At 51.7% G+C, this 24000-nt stretch overlaps 7 protein-coding genes across 7 annotated transcripts; 2 read left to right on the top strand and 5 right to left on the bottom strand.

Annotated features, from left to right (window-relative positions):
• Positions 1–2732: 2732 nt before the first annotated feature.
• EsH8_VI_001035 (uncharacterized protein) lies at positions 2733–4133 on the top strand (the record flags this gene model as incomplete). Its single annotated transcript, XM_083272288.1, has 1 exon — positions 2733–4133. One exon carries the CDS (start codon positions 2733–2735, stop codon positions 4131–4133), a length of 1401 nt encoding a protein of 466 aa, XP_083127462.1.
• A 79-nt stretch (positions 4134–4212) lies between these two features.
• EsH8_VI_001034 (serine hydrolase domain-containing protein) lies at positions 4213–5611 on the bottom strand (the record flags this gene model as incomplete). The annotated part of the gene is made up of 3 exons (XM_083272287.1): positions 4213–5038; positions 5176–5440; positions 5509–5611. 3 exons carry the CDS (start codon positions 5609–5611, stop codon positions 4213–4215), a joined length of 1194 nt encoding a protein of 397 aa, XP_083127461.1.
• Positions 5612–6432: 821 nt separating this feature from the next.
• EsH8_VI_001033 (major facilitator superfamily domain-containing protein) lies at positions 6433–8369 on the bottom strand (the record flags this gene model as incomplete). Its single annotated transcript, XM_083272286.1, has 7 exons — positions 6433–6669; positions 6737–6908; positions 6967–7178; positions 7236–7649; positions 7708–7994; positions 8048–8105; positions 8193–8369. The coding sequence occupies 7 exons, from the start codon at positions 8367–8369 to the stop codon at positions 6433–6435; spliced, it is 1557 nt and encodes a 518-aa protein (XP_083127460.1).
• Positions 8370–10729: 2360 nt separating this feature from the next.
• On the top strand, positions 10730–12289 carry EsH8_VI_001032 (Alpha/Beta hydrolase protein; the record flags this gene model as incomplete). Its single annotated transcript, XM_083272285.1, has 1 exon — positions 10730–12289. The coding sequence occupies one exon, from the start codon at positions 10730–10732 to the stop codon at positions 12287–12289; it is 1560 nt and encodes a 519-aa protein (XP_083127459.1).
• A 1941-nt stretch (positions 12290–14230) lies between these two features.
• On the bottom strand, positions 14231–14827 carry EsH8_VI_001031 (EthD domain-containing protein; the record flags this gene model as incomplete). Its single annotated transcript, XM_083272284.1, has 2 exons — positions 14231–14551; positions 14615–14827. 2 exons carry the CDS (start codon positions 14825–14827, stop codon positions 14231–14233), a joined length of 534 nt encoding a protein of 177 aa, XP_083127458.1.
• Positions 14828–17584: 2757 nt separating this feature from the next.
• On the bottom strand, positions 17585–19591 carry EsH8_VI_001030 (uncharacterized protein; the record flags this gene model as incomplete). Its single annotated transcript, XM_083272283.1, has 5 exons — positions 17585–17728; positions 17795–18149; positions 18233–18358; positions 18409–19107; positions 19176–19591. The coding sequence occupies 5 exons, from the start codon at positions 19589–19591 to the stop codon at positions 17585–17587; spliced, it is 1740 nt and encodes a 579-aa protein (XP_083127457.1).
• Positions 19592–20388: 797 nt separating this feature from the next.
• On the bottom strand, positions 20389–21930 carry EsH8_VI_001029 (chitooligosaccharide oxidase; the record flags this gene model as incomplete). Its single annotated transcript, XM_083272282.1, has 3 exons — positions 20389–20859; positions 20910–21444; positions 21614–21930. The coding sequence occupies 3 exons, from the start codon at positions 21928–21930 to the stop codon at positions 20389–20391; spliced, it is 1323 nt and encodes a 440-aa protein (XP_083127456.1).
• Between the last annotated feature and the right edge of the window lie 2070 nt (positions 21931–24000).

Genomic DNA, 24000 nt, shown 5'->3' with positions numbered 1-24000 from the left:
TTTACCCGATTCCATTTCCCGACCCGACAACCCGGCTCGTGATACCGCGAAAGTCCTCTCTGGCCCAGGTGCCCCAACTTGCTGACGTGGATGGCTGTCTGCCTGTTTTTCACTGCGTGAGATGTGAGGGGGGTTGATTATTGCGATGTGGCTTCCGGGGGGCACGCCATATTGTCGACGCTGGCAAGGCATATGCATAATCCTTCCGTGGGTTGGGTAGATACGATCGATCCCACAGGAAGATTGCACCCTTGTCTTGCCTTCGCCGAACCAACCCTCGCTACATTTTCGAACCACCGTCGTCGTCCCCACAGAGGGGTTTCCAGAATTGCCCTCTTGCTACGGCCTCCTGCTGCTTCAATTGCACGACTGCTCTGCACACCGAATAGGCGTGCCTGGCCTGTCTCGAGGCTGCACCTCATTCGCGACTGCGGCGATGATGTTTGTATGAATTCTGCCCGGCGGGGTACTCTTCCACCGGCCTTGTCTCTTCTGCGGCCATGTGAAAGACGCAGGTTCCTACCCTGGGACGGCGGACCTGTCGGTGCTGGCCCACGCCGCTCGCTTAGATCGGCCGATGCCAGACCTTGGGATGGCGGGTTTGCGCAGCAAATGGCCCCCGCCGCCACCTATGGCCCCCAAACCCACGGGCGGGATGCAAATTGCTGGCTTAGAGTTGCATTATGGGGTATTGTCGGCTGTGGTTGACGGGAGCGGAACATGTTGGGGCGGTACAGTACATGGCGGCGTTTACGGCGAAGACATCGAGGGCAGAGACCATCTACGGGGCGGCGCGCAACCAAACCCAGAATCCAACCATTGGACGCAGCTATGGGTGGTACTCTCAGATCTTTTCGGGGTTTGCGTTGGGGAGGAAGATTTTTCTGGCCTGTTGGGGAGCGGGTCTGGTGATGCGCTGACGGTTGGTTGACTGTGCCGCAGAGAATCTGAATGGGCCAGGTTTCGTGGAGAGGTGCCGCTTTCATGACCCACTGACGTGAAAGAATGGAATTCGGAGACATGTTGGAAACGTGACAGATGCCGCAGAGCCGACAAGTCGGGTAGTTTGAAGAAACATGCAGAAAGACCGTCACGGCCATGAATCAGCTCTGGATGTATTTGCTTCTGTAACAGTCGTCCTCTCCAACTGCCCAATGTCTGTCTAAGCACGAATTGCGAGCTGGAGCTGCACGTATAACACACGGCACACCCCAAATACTCGACGGTACGACGTCCGATTCCTGGTCGTTCAGAGGCTCGTAGTGGCCGTCGTTGCTCGGCTCGGCCAGAGGCGCAGGCTGGCGGTCCCGAAAACTTGGTAGCAAATCGGAAGCCTTCCACGCAAACTCTATCCGGGTGACGAGACAGGGGCTTGTGGGGTGCGCAGAAAAATGCACATCTCCAGCGCTGAAGTGCATGAAATGGATCGATGGCTCGGAGGGGCATCTGCGTTGCTCAGATGCATCTCTTGGATGCTTGCACTTGCTTGGTACTATATGTATTGGGCCGTAACTGCTTGGACTTTTCGAAGAAGCCTCGAAATTGCACACAATTCTGCGAAAGTCATCTGGGTCCAACGAGGGCGGAAGAAACATTATATATCAGGCTGAAGTGGCACCGTAAACGCTTGATATGCCAATACAGCCGGGAAAACTTCAAGGCAGTGTCTGAAGAGCTCTAGGCGGGCAGAGCCATGGCGAGTATCACTCAAATATCTACAACGAGAGCGAAGTAGAGGCTACGCGGCTATTGCTGAAAGGTCTCGTCCATGGGTTTCAAAGTTTGCATTCGAGATGAGGCTCCGAGTCGAAGCACGTCAATCACCAAGTGAAGTTAACACAAGGTTTGTTTCTGAGTGGGAACGAAGGGTAGTTCGGGCGTTGGCTAGGTTGATATCCACCACGTGGGTACGTCCTATTCATGCGTTTTCATCCCCGTACCCCAACTGTCACGTTGTGGTGTAACCACACGCGCAAGCCGAATGCGCCAGCCACCTACGACCGGTCCCACGTGCTGTGATACATTCCCGTCAACGCGACTCTCTACAAGTGGTTAGGACGGCCTCGCAAACTGATTTGTGGATTGGTGCTATTAAAGAGACTAATAATTCTTTCGACATCAAGCAGCACAAGAACCAAAGGCCGATGCAACGTTTCGCCGAAGCTGTTCACAGCCGAAAACTTGATGCCGGGAGTGTGTCGGCCGTTACGAGTTGACCCGAGCTTGCAAATCCCCCCACTCGAGCTGAAGTCCAGACCTCGATCATGCAAGATGTGGCGCAATCGAAAGGAAATCGTTCATGTGGACGCTACCGAGTGCCATCGAGATGTCATCGTGGCGGTTTTGGTTGGCGGCGTAGATGACAAACGAGCGATGACAAGGATGGACCTGCGTTGGTGGGACCCTGCAGACAGCGGAGATCTGCTGAAAAATACCCGATTCAGCTACCCCACCCCTCCCTCCCCGCTACTGGCGTCATCTCGTTCGGTGAAAGCACCCCACCTTCACCTTGGATTTACCCCGCACCTCGACACCGAAGCCCGAAAAGAAAAAAAAACTGAATGCCGGCCGCCTGTCATGTTCACCTTATCTACATCCGCGAAATCAACAAGCTAAACCATTGAGGGCTGCATCCAACCACCCACTTCGTTGGAATTTCCCTTATCGAAGGATCTAGGCCCGGATTCGTTCTCACCAATTGCATGCCGAGCCCTTGAGCCCAGATCGCCACCATGGATGAGCTAGTGAGCTGGGCGAAATCCCACGGAGCCGCCCTCCACCCGTCGGTCGAGGTCTACAACGACCCCGGCACCGGGAACTCCTTCCGCGTCTCCGCCGACGGCGCCGGCGTCAACCCGGGGGAAACCGTCGTCAGCTGCCCCCTAAACTTGACGCTATCTTATCTGAACACCACCACTACACCCAGCCCGGGCTTCCATCACGACGACACCACCTCCGGTGCCTTCCCCCCTTCATTCCTCGACGCGGTGCCTCCGCACATCATTAGCCGCTTCTTTCTGATTCACCAGTACCTTCTCGGCAAAGACTCGTTCTGGTACCCTTACATCAGGACCCTCCCCCAGCCGCAGCACCTTCCGTCATGGATCCTCCCTCCGCTCTGGCCCTCCGATGACATTGAGCTGCTGGAGGACACCAACGTGCACGTCGCCATCGCCGAGATCAAGGCCCGCCTCAAGTCCGAATACAAGCAGGCCATCGCGGCCTTCGGCGACGCCCCCGCACGCCACGACTACACGCGCCTGCTCTACAACTGGGCCTACTGCATCTTCACCAGTCGGAGCTTCCGCCCGTCCCTGGTGATCCCCGCCAGCCACCAGCACACCCTCTCGCTGCCAGAGGGATGCGCCGTCGACGACTTCTCCCTGCTCCTCCCCCTGTTCGACGTCGGGAACCATTCCCCGACCGCCGGCATCTCGTGGGACTCAGACGCCGCCACCAACGTCTGCTCCCTGCGCACCCTGGACCCCTACGCCCCCGGCGCCCAGGTCTTCAACAACTACGGCACCACCAAGACCAACGCCGAGCTGATGCTCGCCTACGGGTTCCGGATCCCCGAATCCGACGCCCTGCACAACGACTACGTCCACGTCCAGAGGCGCGGCGCGAAGCCCTCGGCTGACGAGGGCGCGGGGGCTGCCAAGCCGCGCGACTACCTCATCTCCCTCCGCCCCGCCGCCGACCCGAGCTCCGTGGCGGCCCGGTCCGTGCGGATCCTCCACGACATCGACGGGGCGAAAGTCCTGCCCCCCTTCAGGCACGTCCAGGACACCATGGTCTGGGAGCTGGTCCTCGCGCAGACTACGGAGGAGCAGCGCCGCGAGCTCCTCCCGGTCGCCGACGGCGTCGACGCCGCCCGAGCCGACCCGGAGCGTCTGCGGATGATCCTGACCGGGCAGACCGCCGCCGCCTTCCAGCCGGTCCTGTTCCAGACCATCGGCATCATCCAGAACAAGGTCTTCCAGGAGCTCGAGCGGCTGGACCAGTCTGAGTTCGAGCTCGAGGAGTCCGAGGCGACCAGGAACCAGCTCATGGCGTATCACTACCGGAGACAGTGCAGGAAGGTTCTCATGAATGTACTCGAGTCCATGGAGATGCCCGACGAGGCCACATAGAGCCCCCTCTATTTCCGCAAAAAAAAAAAAAGCTGCCTGTGCCCTGCCCCGCCCTCCCCCCACGTAAACTACTACTACCCTATGCTGCTTGACCGAGGAGCTCCCCGTAGACGGCGCCCTCCAACTCGTTGTACAGCCGGCCCGGGACCGGCTCGCCGTGGGGCAGGGACTGCACGATGAGCGCCGCCGCGATGCCCGACTCCCGGTCCATCCACCAGTGACTGTTGCACATGCCGCTCCACATGAGACTGCCCTTCTTCCGCTTGCCCGGCGCGTCCCGCATGTTGATGCACCCGGCCAGCCCGTGGTTCAGCTCCATGTCCGGCGAGAACTCCACCGCGAGGGAGCCCCACGCGTCGGCAATCGTCTTCAGCATCGCCGCCTGCGCCCCGTCGAGCTGCGGCCGGCACATCTCGTCCAGCGTCTCCCCCCGCACGACGCCGCCGGCCAGCAGGGCGCGGAGGAACACGCCGTAGTCCCTGGCCGTGGTCCACAGCCCCGCGCCGCCGCTGTCGATGGCGTCCGCGGCCACGTCCCGCGGGTTCGCGCCCGGCGCCAGCGACGACCCGTCGTCGCCCCGGGACTGCCACGCGGCGGTCCGCCCGGCGACGTGGGGGAGCCTCTCGGGCCGGAACCCCGTGTCCCGCATGCCGAGGGGCTCGAAGATGGCCTCCGACAGGTACGCGCCGAGGGTCTTGCCCGTGACCTTCTCGAGGGCCTGGCCCGCCCAGTCGATGGCCGTGCCGTAGAACCAGCCCTCGCCGGGCCGGAACTTGAGGGGCGTGTCGAAGCCGTCGAGCGTGCCGTTCAGGTTGCTCGCCGCGTCGCCCGTGGCCTTGCGCCACTTCGTGAGGTCCGCGTCGGCGACGTCGTAGCCCAGGCCGACGGTGTGGGTGAGCAGCGTCCTTTAATTGGTTTCCCTCTGTCAGTTTTCTTCCTATTCCTTCTTCTTTTCTTTCTTTTTTTTTTTAAATTATTTTTTTTTTTTAAAAAGGGGGGGGGGGGGGGGGGGGGATGCGAGAGACGGAGGGACGGGGAATACCTGAGGGAGATGGGCGCGTCGTTCACCTCGAGGATCGGCTTGTCGTCTGCGTCGAAGCCTCTGAGGATCTGCATCTTGCCGAGCTGGGGCACGAGGCCCCGCAGGTCGTCGTCCAGGCCGATCAGGCCCTGTTCGACGATCTTCATGATGCCGGCGGACGTGATGAGCTTGGTCAGGGACGCGACGTACGTAAATGTCTCGTCGTCCCAGGGCCGCGAGTCCAGGGGGAAGTCGATGCGTCCGGCCGAGCCGTTGTACAGGATTCCTGGTCTTTGGTCAGATAGAGGCTCGGCGGGGGGTGGAGGAGGCTTTGTTTCTGAAAGTAAAACTCACCGTCCTTGTTGACGACGACGAACGAGGCGCCAAGGAGCTTGTCCTTCGTGTCATCGCCGGCGGCGGTATGCTTGGCGAGGATCGCGTCGAGGGTAGCGCTCATTGTGTCTGTTGTGGGTGTTGGATCGGATACGGCAATTACTTCGCGGCGTGGTTGTTAGGTAGCAAGGCAGCTTTGAGAGGAACCGAAGAGCAGCGGTTGCTATTTAAGGCCAATTTATTTTTCGTTAATGAGTTGTTCAGGTGGCCTGAACGGTAGATGTTGATGGTGGGCCCGGAGGACACGGTGGCAGGCCACGTTGCTCGGGGGTCTCGAGATGACCGGGGAAGGGAGTGCTGCCTGCCGATCCCGGCCGATCGAGACGGAAGCGACAACCCCGCACCGACAAGCCGCTACTGCGCGTTGCGTTATCTTATTGGCACAGGGGGCATGAACCTCGTTTGCTGACTGTGTAGTGCGAGCCGCAGGATTGATTACAAAGCTTTGGTAGGAGGTACGACGAACAGGTTACACGGGATCTCTGAGCTGTCCTCCACGGACTACAAATTGGTCGATCCCCTACCCACCTAAACGGAACGGCCCATGGAGAAAGCACCTCGAAGCTGAGCATTCGAACCTCATCAACTGTCGGCCAGAGACAGTGGCTGTATACTTTATAGTCGATGAGTATTTACGCGAGTAACCGTATAAGTCACTGCCAGATATGCTTTGTAGCTGATTTGAGCCTTCGCATGATACATTCACTTGAACCGCGGTCTTCACATTGCAATGTGGAGGAACCGGAATCGTCCCGCACATGGTTTTCAGCGGCCCAATCAAGCAGCCGGTCTCTTTTGTTCTCGTCCACAACTATCATGCGTTCGAAAGGCCAGATCTCAGGTATTATATCACAAACAAGGATCAAGTCGCTTAACAGGGAGAAGTTACCACATATACCGGAAGGTCAGCGCCCGGTCACCCTTGTCTGATAACTCCTCCGCAGAGTATCTGCCGTCTTCCCCGGCCGCCATCTGCCTGTCGCGCTTTTTGTTTATCCCGACGTAGGAAAATATGAGTATAAAGGCCGCTACAATGCCGACAGAGATGAAGCCAAGCTCGAGAGCATGGCCCAGTACGTAGTGCGGTGCATCCTTCTGGCGATAGAAGTTGGACGCCATGGCCTGGTGGTCAGAGTTAGCGAATTTGCTTCCCTAATGGCAAAGCTTTTTACTAGTGGGAAATGCTTACGCCGCCGAGATTGCCGACACCAATCTGCAGAGCCATGCCCGCACTGCGTTTGTAGCTCCCGGAAAGGTTGTTGGAGAGCCAGCTGATGACGCCCGGAAACGCAGGGTAGATGGCGCAGGCCGCAACGAAGACACCGCCGTAGACGACTCGGGGGTTTGAGCTTGATATGCACCTTCATCACGGACACGTCAGCATTCCTCGCAGAATCTAGAGCTCGGATGTTTACGCACATGGAAAAGCCAACAATCATCATGCATAGGAACCCGATGATGAAAGGGCTTCTCTTGCCCAGCCTGTCGGAGAGGTAGGCGACGATGACTGCAAGGACCGCGGCAGTGATGTAGATCGGCACCGTCATCAGCTGCGCCGTGCTCGATTTGTAGTTCAGGTTACGGATAATGGTCGGAAGGAAAAGGCTGATTCCGTAAAGGGGGCACACGATCTGGGGGGGTCAATGTCAGCTTCTGGCGTCGCAGCTTTGAGGTCTCGAAAAACTTACACCCCAGTACACGAATATGTTGACCCAGATCTGCCAGTCCTTGAAGGCATCCCAGACGTACTTCCACTTGAACTCCTCAGCCTCGGCAACTTGCACGCGGTTCTCCTGCTTCCCTTGCACCTGGCCTTGGTATTTCAGCCGGAACACGACGAAGGCTCGTTCTTCTTCCGTCAGGAAGTTTGCCGTCTCGGGGAAGTCGTGCAACGCGAAGAAAGCCCAGATGGCCACCAGGACGGTGACAATGCCCTCGAGGATGAAGATCCAGCGCCAGCCCTCCAACCCCCCTGTGCCGTCCATCTTGGAGATGGCGAAAGCCAAGAGGCCACTGAATGCGCCGGCAATGGAGGCAGCAGAGAAGAACATGGCTTGTCGGAGCTGAATCTCGTGGCGGCAGTACCACATGGTCAAGTAGTACTAATTCCAAAAGGTCAGCTACTCGGGACACTGAGACTCAAGACGGGAAAACACATACCGCCACACCGGGGAAGAGGCCGGCCTCCGTGACACCGAGAAAGATGCGGGCGATCAGTAGGCCATGGTAGTTCCGAACAATCCCCATGAGTGTCATCACGACGCCCCAGGCCACCATGATTGTGGGGAGCCACACGCTCGGGCGAAGCTTTTTGAGAAGCAGGTTGCTCGGGACCTCGAATGCCGCGTACGTGAAAAAGAAGACCGTCAGACACCAGTTGTACTGGTCGGAAGACATGTTCAGATCTTCTTGCAGTCCTTCAATCTTGGCGTTGCCAATATTTCCCCCTGGTAACTCAATCAGTCGAAGAAGCAAGGTTGCAGATCTGGTATGAACTCACGGTCGAGGAATGAAAGCAAGTACAGCAGAGCGAGCATTGGAATCAGCCGGATATCCATCTGCGGTTATCGTCAGACAGCCCTTCCCCAAAGTTTACCGCCACCTTTTGGCCGATTCTGAAGCTTGAAGAAAGTATGCACCCTCACCTTTCTAAGGATCTTCTTTTCATCCAGATGAGCAAACGAGGCAAGTGTCGTGCCTTCGGCCGTCGCTATGGCGTCGATGTGACCAATTTCATCTTTTCTCGTTGCTGCCTTATGATTTACATCCTCAAGCGCCGAGACGAAGGGTTTCTCGTGCTGCGGGGCAGTAGACGAAGCCATGGCGGGCAAGCTTCCTCCGGTCTTATGGCGAGCCTCAAAGCAAGCAACTGTGGGTAAATGTTCGCTGGTGCCGAAAGGGAGCAACAAGCTCAAAACCAGGAACAGATGCAGATGCTGTCAGGAACGCTGAAACTTTTAACACCAGATCACAAGAAACAATCCCTAGTTATAAACATTCGGGGTGCTGTCCGCTGGTCGGCTGAACCTCCATGCACCGAACAGGTTGCGACAGATTCCCGTCGTCAGCGGCTGGGGTAACCCAACCTCGGAGACAGGCTCGGCAGATCGCAGCGCCCAATGATGGGGCTCGGGCGCCCCCCATTCTGGGGAAATCGAAAGAGGGTCGACGCCGAGGGCGGGAGTTTACCCCGCGTAGCTTGACCCTTCTTGAAATATATTTGGCGCGGCGGAATTTTGGCCGTACTTGCCATTGCAGGACCCACGTGTTGATGAGTTTGGAGATCGGGGATTGGGTAGCATCAGGTCTGATGGGCTGAGGGATCGGCGAAGCGTCGGAGAGCTTGTGTTTGGACGGGATCGTGATGTCACTTGGAGAATGCGGGGGAGGGGACGGTGTTCGGCCCGCGGCCCAAAGGGCCAAAAGAACAGGGGGAGCTGTGTTTCGTCCTCTTGCATTGGCGCTTTGTCGCTCGGCTCATGATCCGAGATCGGAAGTGGCACAGACAAATTGCTGGTAAAAGTCGACGACGGTTTATATCAACTCAAGTCAAGTCACTGACATTGGCTTTCGTAAGACTCGGTAACGGTATGCACTCGGTTGCATTGGCGAGCTGCCTGAATGCTCGTCTTCCACGTTGGTGCTTAAGTAAAGACGCGGAGATGCGTTCTTGTCAGCGTAACGCTTTCAGCACGTACGACAGAAGCGGGCGGATTCGACCTGGAGGGTGAATTGCTCGGCTCCATAGCGGTAGTCAAACTGTAGCACAGAGATGGCTGTCCTTGAACTGGTAAGATAGACCTGCAGCCGAAGCGGTATTGCGATGCTTCAGCGAGAGCTCGTCTTTTGCGGTTGCCATTGTAGTCTTCCGAAGCAATTCGTTGTCAACAAGAATAGGGTGGATGGTCAGCGAGAATGAGAATGGATAGCAGTAATGAACAGCTGAACGAAAGCAGACAAGCAAATTGTGACACCCAGAAGGATTATCAAGTAACGGAAAGTAGCGAGATTTTTTTGTCACGTTGCACCATCTCAAACTACGCAACTCGCCTAGCATTTCAAACACTGTACACCGGTTCGGCTAGTTTTGACTCAAGACAAAGCAGACTCTGGAGCAAGTCTCCTGTATGTGGCGCGTATCGACATGCAACTGCCCCGCCAATCGTCAGGCACATTGACGTTAAATCGACCAGAGTACCATCCTGAGCTATCAGAGATAAAGTGTAACGCGAATGCAGGTCGTTGCCTACACATATATTTGTCCGAGTCAAAGGTTTGGATAGTAATTGAAACCATACACCTGTGAAATCGAGCTCCTGATGAAGCATCAAAGTATGATGCAGTAATTATGTGATTATTGTATCGTACAGGAAAAGAGGCAGCCATACTTGAAATGTTCCTGGTCTCTATAATCTTCTAGATTCATCAAGTTCGGGTTCGTTCGCCTTAGCAAATTTGATCGAGAGGAAGTATATCCAACATAATGTCTTGTCAGCAAGTCTTCAGCTTTATGCTAAAAGTTAGTGTGCACCTGGAATTATATTTTGACTTGATATATCGTTTTTAAAAAGAGCTCAATCCAATTCAAATAGGACTTTATGGCTGCTGGGAAGGTTACAAACCTGGCGCATTTTGCTTGCTGCACTAACACATACACTATCAGAACTTTCAATGGACCCAACCAGCAGAATATTCCCTCATTTTAAATCAAAATAGCCGAGGTTTTACCTACGTGAATCTTTCAGCCCCTCTTCCAGGACAGGGGCTATCTCTGCCTTGGTGGAGTTGGTAATACAGCCTGAGCCACATCAATACTTTGATAGAGCTCCGTTCGGGTTTGACTTAATATGAAACAATAGAGTTCTGAGCAAAGATCAATTTAAAATCTAGAGCTTAGAATAAGCTTAAGGTGTTTTTTGGGGGGGGAGCCGTGATCTGGGGATCTTGGTGCAACATTACCCGGCCACACACGGTTGCCCTGTGCTACTCTAAAGACGCATTCAGTGGGGTTGACAAGGGGCAACTGGGGCCTTGAGGTAGTATCTGGTGACTATCTCCACTCAGAAGAAATCATCAACCCCCTTTTCCGTCTGTGCTACGTTCGTCGAATGTCTTGTCAGGTTGATCTTCACCCTTTCTGCACTTCAGCAACTTTCCAAAGTGCGCCATAAGGCTTATCAGCATGTTTCCCACAACGACAGCCCTGGCTTTGGCCGCAACGTGCTTCTTCCCTTTCACAGTGGCAAGCGCGTGCAACAATACCAAACAAGCCGTCCCGAGCGCCGTTATTCCACAAGGGACGGTCAAAGGGTTTCGCGATACTAGCTGCAACTCGGTCTTCCTCGGTATTCCATTTGCCGCAACAACGGGCGGAAAGAACAGATGGCGGGCGCCTCAAGATCTTCCCCGGGCTAATAATACCTTTAATGCGACCACCTATGGCCCAACTTGCCCTCAGGCTATTTCTGGCAACCTCTACAGTCAGCAGGGTGAGGATTGTCTGAATCTCAACATATGGGCGCCTTCTACAGGTCAGGACTTCCCTGTTTTCGTGTACATGTACGGCGGTGCAATGGTTACTGGCTCCAGCAGCAATCCCCAACTGCAAGGCTCTAATTTTGCCCGCAAGGGCGTTATTTACGTCAACTTTAATACTCGTGAGAGTGTTTTTGCCTCACCGCATTCGGAAGAGTTGAAGAATGCTCACCCCGAGGAGTCCCAGAACTTCAGCATTCTGGACGTCGACAAAGCTCTCGACTGGGTTCGCGAAAATATCCGGGCGTTTGGAGGAAACCCCGATCACATTGTCTTTGGCGGCCACTCATCCGGCGGCGTGCAGGTTGACCACTACCTGTGGAACCATCCCGACTCGTGGCTTAAGGGTGCCGTTGAAATGAGCGCAAATGCCATGTCAGGCCCTGCTTTTGCGCCCGTCAACGAAGCTATAAATGCTGTCGCAAGCGAAGTCGGATGCCCGAACGCCGGCGAAGGTCAGCTTGACTGTCTCCGCGACGTCGACGTGTATGCCTTTCAGACCGCCAACTTCAACTCGAGCTTCAACACGTGGTTCACCCCCGTCATTGACAATATCACGCGGCACTCTGACTATGCGGCACGATATGCAGCCGGAGAATATGCGTCACATGTGCCATTGCTCACTGGTACCTCAAACGGCGAGGGCACCATTTTCAGTCTTGTGTACGGCGCCGAGAACAGTAACTTTAGCTCTTGGATCAATACTTTCGATGCTGACAGTGCACACATCGAAGATGCTGCTCTGCTCAGCGCCTACAATGCTTCTGATTATGAGAGTGACTCCCTTCGCAGTGGCGCCCAGTATGGCGACGCTCGCTTCAACTGTGCCGTCGATTATCTTCTCAATCTGCGCAGTACGGTGCAGAACACTTGGGTGTATCGCTTCTTCGGCGCGTACGATAACGTTGTAGGAGTTCCCGGCACGGCACCCACCCACGGGACCGAAGTACCCTTTTTTCATGGTGGCAATGAATGCTTCGGTTCCCTTACAAACGTCACCGCTGCGCAGCAAGCTTTGGCTGACTCCATCCATGATTGGTTTGTCGAATGGATTAAGAACCCATCAGCCGGGCCGGGATGGGGACAGTTTTCTCCAGAGTCCAGCACTATGGTCAAATTGGGAGTTCCTGGCGACGAGCTCTCTGTGATCAAGGGTTCAACAGGGGAGTATAACTCTCGTTGCCAATCGGTACGTGCCCGTCGATGAAGTTTTTATTTTGGTTGTTGACTAATGTTTTCTTAGACTTATGGTCCGGCGTTTTCCAAATACCCGGTTGTTCAATCCATTGCCGGTATGCTGGAATGATTGTCCTGGCGCATACCTGGCATCTGATATGTCCATCATCGGAACGGAACCACATTGTACGAGAACAGAATGGAGTTGTCAATAATTAAGGCAGTTAATTTATTTTCGGCCCCACCCCCATTTTCCGTAGCCTGTGTCTGCTACCCATGTCATCTGGCCGTCGGTGTGGTGTCTGGTGGTTAAGAACTCATTAAAAGCACATGTTGTTTGTCTCGTATCCCTAAACCTGGTATGTGTATCAACACCCTGGAACAGAGTGTGCTTGCAAATGCGTATTCGTCTGCATCTACACTCCCTTTTTACTATGTTAGATCCAAAAACGTCCGCCTAGGTGGAGTTGTATGGTTGCTGGCCTCCTGGTCCATATATACGCCCGTAATCACTGTATGTCGAGAATCGATGTGATACGAGGGTGGATTCTTGCCAGGGCAACTTTTCCACGATGCGAGAAAAGTACGAGTGTTTCAATATCCCGGCCAGTTGCCAACCAATCTCGTTGTAATGCGCGGTCTCTGAATCTGCCTTGCGTACAAATTAAATTTCTGCGACAGGAACCAACAGCCATTCCGTGAGGGTCTTGGCTCTGCATAAATAGCGTTGGCGGGCCTATCATAGTCATGCACGACCATACATCATTGATGCATTTTTTGCCATTCCTTTTTGCCATTCATATTTCAGCCATCTATGCGAGTACTCTTTAAAGTCTACCATTTACTTCCTGCCATCTTTTGTCACTGTACCGTCAAGAGAGGATGACTATTGCACCAATTCTTTTGGCTGAGACCCTACTATTAGTATGCCTGCTCTTGCCGAGCAGTAGGTCGGGTCTCAATGGATCTAAATACGAGTTTCACGGCATGCCATTTGATGATATCGCCTACTGGATCTATGGAAAATAGAGGCGCCAGTGGTCCATCATATCGTAGTCAACGAAGCCACAACTTCAAACAGCAAAAAGAAAAGAAGAAAAGGTTGCAATGCATTTGCATGCATTAGCATGCATTCGCGCAGCTTCTATTGCAAGAATCGTACGATACTTGGTCCAACTGATGTAAATTCTCTTATGACCCTTGCAACTTGACTTCTGAAGCCCAGGCTAGGCCCGCAACAAGGAGTCTGCGAGCAAACATGTTCTTCCAACAGAAACATGGACAACAAAGCCGTTTTCGGGTCTGGTTCGCAAAGAACCGATCCAACCGAGATGTAAATTCTCTTATAACCCTTGTAATTGGACTTCTGAACCCCCAGGCTAGCCCCGCAGCAAGGAGTTTGCGAGCAAACATGTTCTTCCAACAAAAACATGGATAGCAACTCCGTTCCCGGAGCATGGTCCGCAACCCGGTCCAACCGATTTGAAATCTCGGCTAACCCCTGTGTTTGGCCTCCAAGGACCCCAGACGAAGCCAATAACAAAGACTCTGAAAGCAAACATGTCTTCCCAACCCGGACATGAGCACTTCCATTCACGGAGATCCACTCCGTTGCAGGGGTCTGACCGGTAAAGGTGGAGAATGGTCCAACAACATATGATCGATCACATTGGTGCGGTAGTTACTTACGACTCCTTTTTGTTGGCTAGACATGAGGGTACTGTATTTGCGAGTATCTTGCTAAAAAGAAATGCGCCAGAATCTTACGAATCACATTCAATCAATCCAAAGTAAGTAATGTGAGTTAGGTATTAGTGTCGCAACTAAACTGTCGACCCTCCGCAAAGCACATTTAGAAAGCAAGTTGGGCCGGCGTGCCCTGAATATTAGAATTTGTATCTGTTTCGGTGTGCTTTAGTATACCAACACGTCTTTCAGATCCTCAATTACGGTAAACACGTCCCAATACGTTCTACAAGTAGGATTCGAAAATGTCCTGGTACCTTTCTCTTGTTGCTTTCTCTCCAACCCACACATCCTTCTTGCCGTCGACTATCTCGATGTTCTTGCCCACAAAAGTTGCAACCATACCTGCACCAAACGCCGACTTATCAATAAAGACGTGTTCATCCGGCTCGACCACATTGAGGTAGTAAGGATGTGCGAGCATTGCCGCAAGAACCTCATCCGACCGATAGAGGAACATGGCAATTCCGTCAAAGTCGACAAGCTCATTGGAAGCTGGCTCAGTTGAACCTGCTGCGGTGGGAAGAATCTGGCCACCAACTTGGATCTGTTTTCAAGTATAAATACTCAGAATGATAGCATAAAGTTAAGAGGTATAAAGTTCACAAACCTGTTGATAACGAGTTATGTTGAAGTGCACAGCGAGGGGAGCAACTTTGGGTGCATGCTGGGTCTCCCAGTAATCCCAGAATTCAGCTTGGGTCAAGTTGGAGGCGCGTTTGACGTAGGTGACCATCTGTGCTTGCCCGGTGTTGGTGCAGGCCGCCATGCTGCCGACAAGCAGTGTAGCCACGAATGCGCCAGGGATCGCGATGCGAACCATCTTTCTTTTGATGTTGATCGAAAAACGCGATAATCGCTGTACAGAAATGAATGCAAGGGATAATTAAGGTGGCCTGTGTACTTATAATACTTCTAGAATTTTAGAATCAAAAAATGTAGGTTGGCAGAGGATGTTCCGGAACCTTTATGCCTTTCAATATTGGAGTATCTTTGTGCCATTAATTTCCGAGTCAGTGAGAAACCCGTTTGCGTATCAAAGCCGTGCCATGGCAAAATAGCTCCCCACTGGTTGACTTACAATAAAATTTGTTTGCGATGCAGGAGTTCGAGAGGTTGGATCTCGCATTATCATGCTAGGTGGGGGAGAGCCCCCTGTCTCTGGTATGTCACTTTTTCAGGTGATGATGATGAGTACTTCATCAAGCAAGGGTGCCAGGCTCCCCTATGCCTGCACGGCCTGCAGGCGTTCAGATATCCTCCAACGATGCGGCACATAGTGTAAATGCCTTCCTGCGAGGTCCCTAGCGACCTAATCGACACAGCAGGCTGTAGACCCGCCTGATGACTAGGGTCCTTGTCTGTCGTCTGGGATTCACGAAAGCATCATGTTTTCGGTGCAGATATCTTGAATCCGGCAGGTCAATGTCTGGGTCTTTTTCGAGATTGCAGCGGATTTAAATTGTCTGGTGTTGGAAGGTTTGATGGACCTTCACCACAAGAGGCATTGGCAGGGAAGTGGCAGCATACGACGGGTCGTATTAAAGTGCCGGTACAGCCGCAATAGATCTTCGCCCTATGCACGGATCGATATGCGATTCTTCAGTTGTGTTTTCTTACTTGCTCAGCCCAAGTTGGTGCCCCCCTTGCCTACCTAGCCAGTATTTTATTATCCCCACACGCCACCGCCCTCATGGCAGATTTTCCTATAACGAATGGTGTCACAACAATTATACGTCCCCCAGAAGGCTACCGTGTAGACTTCGAACATCCCCAACAACAAAAGGTGCTTGAGCATTACCTTGTGTTCGGGATTTTGGGCCCATTGGCTCTTTTGACTTTGATTCAGAGACTTTACACCAAGCTCTGTCTTTCCGATGGCCCAAAGATTGATGATGGTGAGGTAAACAACCGTGACCCCTTCAAAGACATCTTGGCTGACATCAAATACTTCCAAAGACTTGGTATTTCTTGCATGGGTGAGTATAACGTCCTCACCTCTGATTTCCTCAGTTCAAGACACAATCTAACTGGTCTCTCAAACAAGATTGCATCCGTTATTATGCAGTCAGTTCAAGTTTGTGAGAAATTCAAGTCACCCAGCAGCATTCAGGTAACACTAATGTATCCTTCTCAGGGTCAGTCTCAATTGGTGGGCTAGGTCACCATGCGTTTGAGATGTCTATACAGGTTTACGAAAAACACATGCTTGTAAGTCTCTGTCTACTTCTCACCCAGTCCAATACTTTCGGTTTCCCGCAACTTACATGTTCCATTTCCTACTAGAGCTCCTACATAGTGGCACCCGTTTTCATATCATGTAACGGCCTAGCAAAGACGTCGCTATTGACGGCGTATCTTAGTATCTCGCCGCAGAAATGGTACCGGAGAGCCATCTATACAGCCATAGTCATGGTGGCTACCTATACTGTGGTCATTGCTTCATTACTTCTCTTTGGATGCCAACCGATTCGCACCAATTGGGACCCGTATACAACTGGAAAGTGTCTCAACTCAGCAATATTGTACATGGCGATTGCGGTTTCCAACATCGTCTCCGACACTGTTCTTTTCATCATACCAATACCTATGGTCCTTCATTTACAAATGCGGCCTGCAGTCAAAGTCGGGGCTTTGTTGATGTTCGGGATTGCATCAGTGTATGATTTAGCCTTCCCAAACAAACTGATTGAATCCAGCTGACTCGGCACCAAGAACTGTCATGACGTCCGTAGTCCGCATGGTGTACCTGCAATCACTCCTATCGACTAATGACATTCCGTGGGTCGCAGCCCCTGCTAACGTCTGGTCGTAAGTTGTCATATCTTTCCTATCTGCAAAGCTGTGGCATGGCAGTTATTTTCTAACAGATCCTTTTAAATTACAGGTTTGTCGAAGTAAACCTTTTTATTATCTGTGGCTCAATGCCCACTCTGCGCAGGTTTTTTCGCGCCATGCTACCCAAGTTGATGGGTTCAGAGGGGTCAATGGTTAAGAACAGTGGCCATGCGAGCACTTCCCGCGGTCTAAGAAGTCAGTACTCACAATTTGATCTTGAGATAGACAGCCTGTCCAGTGAGGGTGTTGTTCTTGAAGACAGCAATACGGCTGGGCGTAAGGAATGTAAGTAGTTTGGCATATAGTAAAGATTTGTAAATATAGCAATCGCTGCAAACTTTCCGCACTCTTCTTGGTCCTCACTTCACTTGATACCTTGAATTGATAACTTAATTTCGTATTTCGAGAGCAATTTTGAAGTCCTCGGTTCTTTCCGTACTTGCTATGCGATACAATTCCGTTTTGTGCTGTCGGTCTCGGTTGCTGAGGCATGTAGTTGCTGCAGGTGTCAAAGAAACGGATATATGTCCCTAGTTATTTCCAATTAAGCAGACGTCCCCGCTTGATCAACTTTGTAATCGCCATAGCTTCTCGTAATAATGAATACATCAATCGACATGCTCTTATGACGCAACCCAGAAAACAATATAGCCCTCCTATCATACACATTGATCCCATAATCATATGAAATACTCCGGCATTCTACAGGTCGCATATCCATTCTACTAGAAGTGGATTCAGTTTATGTGTGAATCATTTCTGGCTTCGTGGTTGGACTTGGTGTTTTTTGGCCAACTCGGCTCAGAATTGTTTGAGAAATTGCACCTTGACCTCGGATCCTGGAGACCTTTCTCAAATATACCCCCCCTTGTGCCGCAGTTATAGCCTAGGTTGCGCGAATTAGTCACTATCCGCTTCTTCACCCGGAAACAATCAGCTGCCGAGCCCTTACCTGGCCAAGGACTATTCCGACGCTCTTCGTACTCTCTACATCACAATCGAGGTAACGCACAGCCCCCGCTCCTTCTGCGGCCCTCACTCCACAATCATGTAATTCAGCGTGGCGGGGATTATCCTTTTCAGAAGTATTTCGATAAGTGCCCACCATTAGGTACGGAGTTCCAGGCCGCTCGCTCGAAATTTCTGGAATCCAGAGATTTTGAGCTGCTTTGAATGTGGTGTCCAACAGCTTATTCGAGAGAACAACAAAAGCATCTACAAATTGATAACTTGTTTGACGAAGCTTAGAGTAGTCTTCCAACCCTGTGGTGTCGTGAAGAACAAGACCTAGCAACTCGTTGCGAACTCTGCGCAGAGTTAGTACATTGCTGGTATTCAGTGGGAACATTCCGTATAGATCATGGTGCTAATAGGAAACCCTAGGACATACCGCACTGTGCTTCTGGAGCGTTCGGGACATCTAGGAGTATATCCAGGTTCCTGAGCAAAGTCTTGATTGAGGAACGTATTGATCATCTCAGTCTTAAGCGCTGTCGCATCTCCTACTACCATCACTCTGTTCTTATAAGCTTCTGTAAAATATTGTGAGAGTAGAGAGCTACTCACGTGAAAGTTGGTAAGTTAACAAGTGAGTCTGGTTCTCTACTTGCGCAGTACTCTTCCAACATTCTTGTCGGTGGCGTCCCTTTTAATCGGTCCTGGAGACGCTCAGTTACCTGAGGTCCTCTGTTTATCATGCGCGATATGGATCCACTGCGTTGGAGTGTCGATGATGCAGACTTATCGGCTTCTGCCGATGACTGCTCCTTGAGAAGAGTGGAGAACGTGGATCCAGGTGCAATGTTGTTGATCTCAGTGAGACTAATCGGAAGCCGGAAAGCCGATATGACGGAAATGTCATTGAGACTCAGACCAGAAAGCATACTCCATGTGTTGGTCGGTGCTGTAGAAGTCGTGAAGGAGGAGATGTCGGTTTCGTTGGACTGGGAACGGTTATAAACTTTTGACTTTTCAAGAGCCAGCTCGAAGTCTCGTCTCGATAAACTCTGACGTAGTGATGCTGCGACCGAAAAAGGCCGTTGGCGTGGAACCGAAGCGGAAGGATTGCTGGTGATGTTACGAAGAGATAGTCTTCGACTTCGAATTGAGGCTGTATCGTCTATGAATTTGACTGATCGAGTATCCCACGATGACCCATTTTCAAGAAGGTTCAATTGCTGCCCTAAGGTTCGGTTTTGTTCCAGAACTTCCTCCACTTTGGACAGCATCATATCGTAGCACCGGGAAGCTTCTTCATTTGATTCACTATTGAATAAGAGATTCAGGCGTCAGTGATAAACGGAATACTCAAAGAATCTCTATGCAGGAACAACCTTTGAAGAACGGAAATCATCACTGCTAATGATGATTTCTGAGATTCCAGCCGAGGCAGAAGGCTGAGCACCTTCTTTTCGTGCCATACCCACCTAATCCGGTAACGAAACCCGTCCTTCTGACAGATAATAGACTCAAGCTTGGAGAGTGTCAGAACTGAATGCGTGATTATAATAGAAAGATGGTCTAGTTGAATGAGATTTTTGCGTGAGCTTGGATAGCTGTCGAGCGATTCCATGAGGGTTTGTACAGATGACAGCGTCATCCTCATCTCCTCCACAACCTGCAGCGTCTCCGCCGCCGACTCAGGAGCATCAATAGTGCTTGCGATGAAATTGGAGGTAACGCTGCAAACCTTGCCCGCTGCAGCCAATAGGCCAGCTACTGACGCGGCAATGCTCAAAGGGTCTGCCATAGTGGACTTGATCACTGATACTCAATTTCAATGCCTGACAAACATCACATGGCGGATGCCAAGTTTGCCGTGCTCGCGAGACAATCATCCGGGGAGCAGCGCCTTAATACCTCGCAACTTGAGAGGGAAGCGGTGAGATGAACAAACGCATATGCAGGGGTGCGCGTGGTTGTTATCCTGGTATTAATTGTCGTTATTTTCTATTCTGATTAGCTGCGCCTCGAACAATTGGGCATGATAGGGCCAGAGGCACCTAAATTGTAACCGACTAATCTCACATGCAGAACAACTTTCCAGGCGTGGCGTGTACAGCCACCACCAGGTCGGGCAGTTGGAGACAGTTGCCTTGCAAGGCAGATCGGGGCACTCAACATGCAGCCTGATTAGTTCGCCAAAGGCGGCGAACCAGCTTGTCAGATCAACACCATCACCAACTTGCCCCCAACCAAACATTTATCAACTATAACCTGAAGGCGGTTCGGCAAGGACGACAGAATTTCCAGCGAACACCCTTTTTCTACAGTACGCCGCGAAGGCAACAAGCCTCCTGGTGCAAAGCATCATGCAAGAGCAAAATGGCAATTTACCAAAACAAGAGCGGATTGAATGGAAAAGACAGGTATAAACGTGCTATGCGACGCCATTGGGGATGTTCAAGTACCGGCAGTTGCCTTCTTGCTTGATACATGGGCTAGGTTTGACATATCAACTTATAAAAAGCGTTTTGACATCAACTCTACCAAGTTCGACGAGCCCATCGTACAGTTTTACTGCTACTCTTTCTAAAAGGTTCCGATCTAAACTGCAGGCTTTATAGACTGAGCATGCCTGAACAGGTTCGTTGGATCATAATCCTCCTTCACCCACTCCAGCCTGTCAAGATTATTTCCCCAGTACAATCTCGGCGCATCACTTCCAATTTCCGAGTCTGGATAATTCGCATACATCCCCCACTCGTTGCTTGCCAGACCCTTGCTTATGCTTTGTCTCAAGCCCTGGAGAAACGAAAACCCTTCGGTGGGGTATTTCTGACTCTGCGAGACACTGTCCTTCAGCTGGAACAGAAGCATCTTATCCCGGTGAACGTAAGCCGTGTCTGTAGGCTTCGGACGGGTGATGGCTGAAGACTCGCCTCCATGGAAGTTCATATGCATGAACCAGGAGCGGTTTATGGTAAATCCGGTGTTGTTAACAGCGTTGACGAGAGATTCGAGCTGAGCCTTTGATAGGAACGGAGTTGCGATGCTCGAGGCGTAGAAGTTCTCGTGCTAGCCCAAGGTCAGCCAGTATTATGAATACAGAACACACACTTTGGTACCTCGTTGTAGGTCGGAGTAGTTATATCAATCTCTGTAGTGCCTGCGTAGTGTTTGATGAATTCTATCCAACCGACAGTCTTTGAGCTAGATACCTTCGCTCCTAGCTTCGTGAGAAGGGGCTGAATGGCACTTCGGAAAGCTGAATCGACTCCAACGTAAGCACCATTGAGATAATACCCGTCATTGTTGAACGTCGTAGCCAAAGTCAACTCGGCCGGCATGATCTTTGCGAATTCCTGAGTATCTAGCAGAACTTGCGGCACCTTTTTGGCGTCCCAGGTGAGGCTGATGTCAAAATATGTCACCTGTTCGGGCGCGGCAAAAGTGTTGAAATCAAGCTCTGCCACAATGACCATTGAAGAGCCAGCGCCGCGGATTGACCAGAAGAGGTTTGGACGTTCGGTTGCGGAGCAGTACGTGATGGTTCCATTGGCCAGAACCACGGTTGCGCCCTTGATCCAATCCGTGGCGAGGCCGTACTTGCGCGAGACCATACCGTGACCTCCGTGAAGGGAGTGGCCACCGACGCCGACACTGGCGCTCAGTCAGACATGGCGGTAGATTCAGGCAGGTCACTTACGCTGGACATGTACCATGAGAGATTGCTCTCTTTCCTTGACTATACAACTCGGTAGCGACATGCCCCAGCCTGGCGCCTGCTTGGACTTTGGCAGTGCCGTCAGTTGCTACTGTCACAGCATACATGCGATCGAGATTAACCACCAGATGTCCATCTTCCCCACCGAAGCCGGAGGACGTGTAGCTGTGGCCGCCGCTCTTCGCACTGACGCTGACGCCATTCTGTGCACCGCACTTAACTGCAGAGGAGATTTGAGAGACCGTGGTCGGGATAGCAACCACAAGTGGTTTGTAAGGGAGCCGGATGTTGTAAGAGGTGGGGAGAGACGAAGCAACAGGGACAGAAGCAGCACTGAGGCAGGATGTCAGGGATTCGAGAGTTGACGCAGAGTTAGCGAAGGCGATGAATGCTTGAACGAAAAGAGCGGTTCTGATATACATTTCGACGGTGAAAGGTTTAAGGGAACGTATGAGGCAATCCTGTATCCTTACACATTTAGGATACCAGACTCTGGGAATTAACTGTAAGTGTTTTATACCCCATCATCTAAACCCTAGTCGCTAGGCATATATCCCGCACGGGTGAGATCTTTGATCGGAACAAAATATTCCTAGTCAGCTGAGCTATGGAGAACCCTTCACCCTATGGCAGTCAACCATTGTGTGAACATCGAATGTGCCTTGATTGTTTTGTCTTCCCGAAATGGCTGAAGGATTTCCGTTCCGTTCCTCCAAGTTAATGCAGGTCGAATTTGCCTGTATCTCAGCTCCTGCGCGTCAGCTCGTATATGCGTGTGTCAACCGATGTAACTGCTGATCTTGCAGGGAGAAGACTAAATCTAATACGTCAATGTGGCGTCACGCAAGTCAATAATAAGAGCACATCAGTTCAACAGCACCTAAATGAGCATTTCGTAAAAGCACATTGGAGCCGCCAAATGCATCCGACCGTGAAATACTTGCAGAATTTTGCAGAATTCATCAACCATTTCAGTCCAGACAGTTGCCGTGCTCTACAGTGGTGGCTTCGACAACATCGGGAAAGTAATGCAACATGCCCTACTAGCGCGGGATGTTCTCTTAGTATCAGATACTAATAGCTAGAACCAGGAGTATTGAGTGTTGACAGTTTTGCAAAAAGAAAAGAAAAGCCAGCGTTAGATATCAAGAGTGCTCGAAAGCAGTTGAGAACTCTACAAACTCGTTATACAAGTAACAAGTGATTCTCGAATAGTAACTAATCCAGCCGGCTCCAAACAATGTAAAAATATAGCTTTATCCACAACTCTGTTGCGTGGGAATATCGTACAAGCTGATCTACAGGTCGTAATCACTCTTTTTGGGGACTCAAAGAAAACACTAAACGCTCTATGTCTCTTGATCCACCTATTCCTCTGCCAGCCATGACCATTATGCGCCCTGGAGGGTCATAATGACTTCAAAAGCCCACCAGGCTCTCTTTTTGAGTGCGATTTGGTTTCTCTTCTTGCCAAGTGAGCCGAAACTGGCAGCTTGTCGTATCCACAGAAGTGGAAAATCAGAGTCTTCCCAACAATATCTATGCATTTATTGTAACTTAAGGGGCGTAGGTGTCTGGCTACCAATATCGATACGGCAACCAGATATAACATCGCACGATGTCTCGCAGTAGTTGATCACAATTCCGACGCCTTCGCAAGACACCTCGCAGGCACCGCTTCCTTCCTCACCAGCAGATATAGTAGTGAAAGCGTTGGGAGATGAAGCGGCAGTAGCAGAAGCAGCATTCCTGCCAGAATTCATGGTCTATTACTTAACCTGACGGGGAGACCATAGCAAGTGAGCTCGCTGCAGCTTACCATGTACAGGGGCAGAAAAGGTTGAAGACGTAAATTTGAGTACCCATGACTTCTCACATCAAAGCATGCCAATTGTGTTCTGTCGTCTCCCACTCACTATTCTGTGTCGTATAGTTCAATCGGGTTCTTTCAATGGATGAAAGGAATGAGAACATGCTTAGGTAGGTGGGATTGGCCACGATAGACTTCGCGTACCATTCGGTTATATCTGAGGCAGAACTCCACCATAGTGTCTCTGATGTCATTACCATGGATCGACTCATGCTTCTGAATCTGTGACAGACTAGGCAGGACAGTTTCGTGTAACCTGGTCGGGGCAGAAGCTTTGGACGTCCAAAGTCAAAGCTACCACCTGTACTGTCCGTCAAGGCCTAAGCAGGGCATCCCCCTCCCTAAAGTCCCGCTGCCTGGTCATCTTGCGCTTCAGACCTCAAAGTTAGTCCCATCCCTGGGACGGGCCTCACCCCAACCATACAATTCCCCCTCATGGGCCTTTTCGACCCCTCTTCTCCATCAGAGGCTCTGTCAACTCCGATAAGCTTTCCATCAAACGCGCGCGCATGGGCCACATTGTGCGAACAAAGACATCGCTGAGGTGCACTTACACCGTTAAGGTGCGCACCCGTGACTTTCCCCTCCATCTCCGTAACTTAGATTCCGCGGGGGTTGAATC

Source organism: Colletotrichum jinshuiense, chromosome 6, assembly GCF_051148585.1.
Source record: "Colletotrichum jinshuiense chromosome 6, complete sequence".
In the NCBI taxonomy this organism is placed as follows: Eukaryota; Fungi; Ascomycota; class Sordariomycetes; order Glomerellales; family Glomerellaceae; genus Colletotrichum; species Colletotrichum jinshuiense.
Note: the sequence above shows the minus strand (reverse complement) of the source record. Positions and strands in the feature narration are given on the sequence as shown.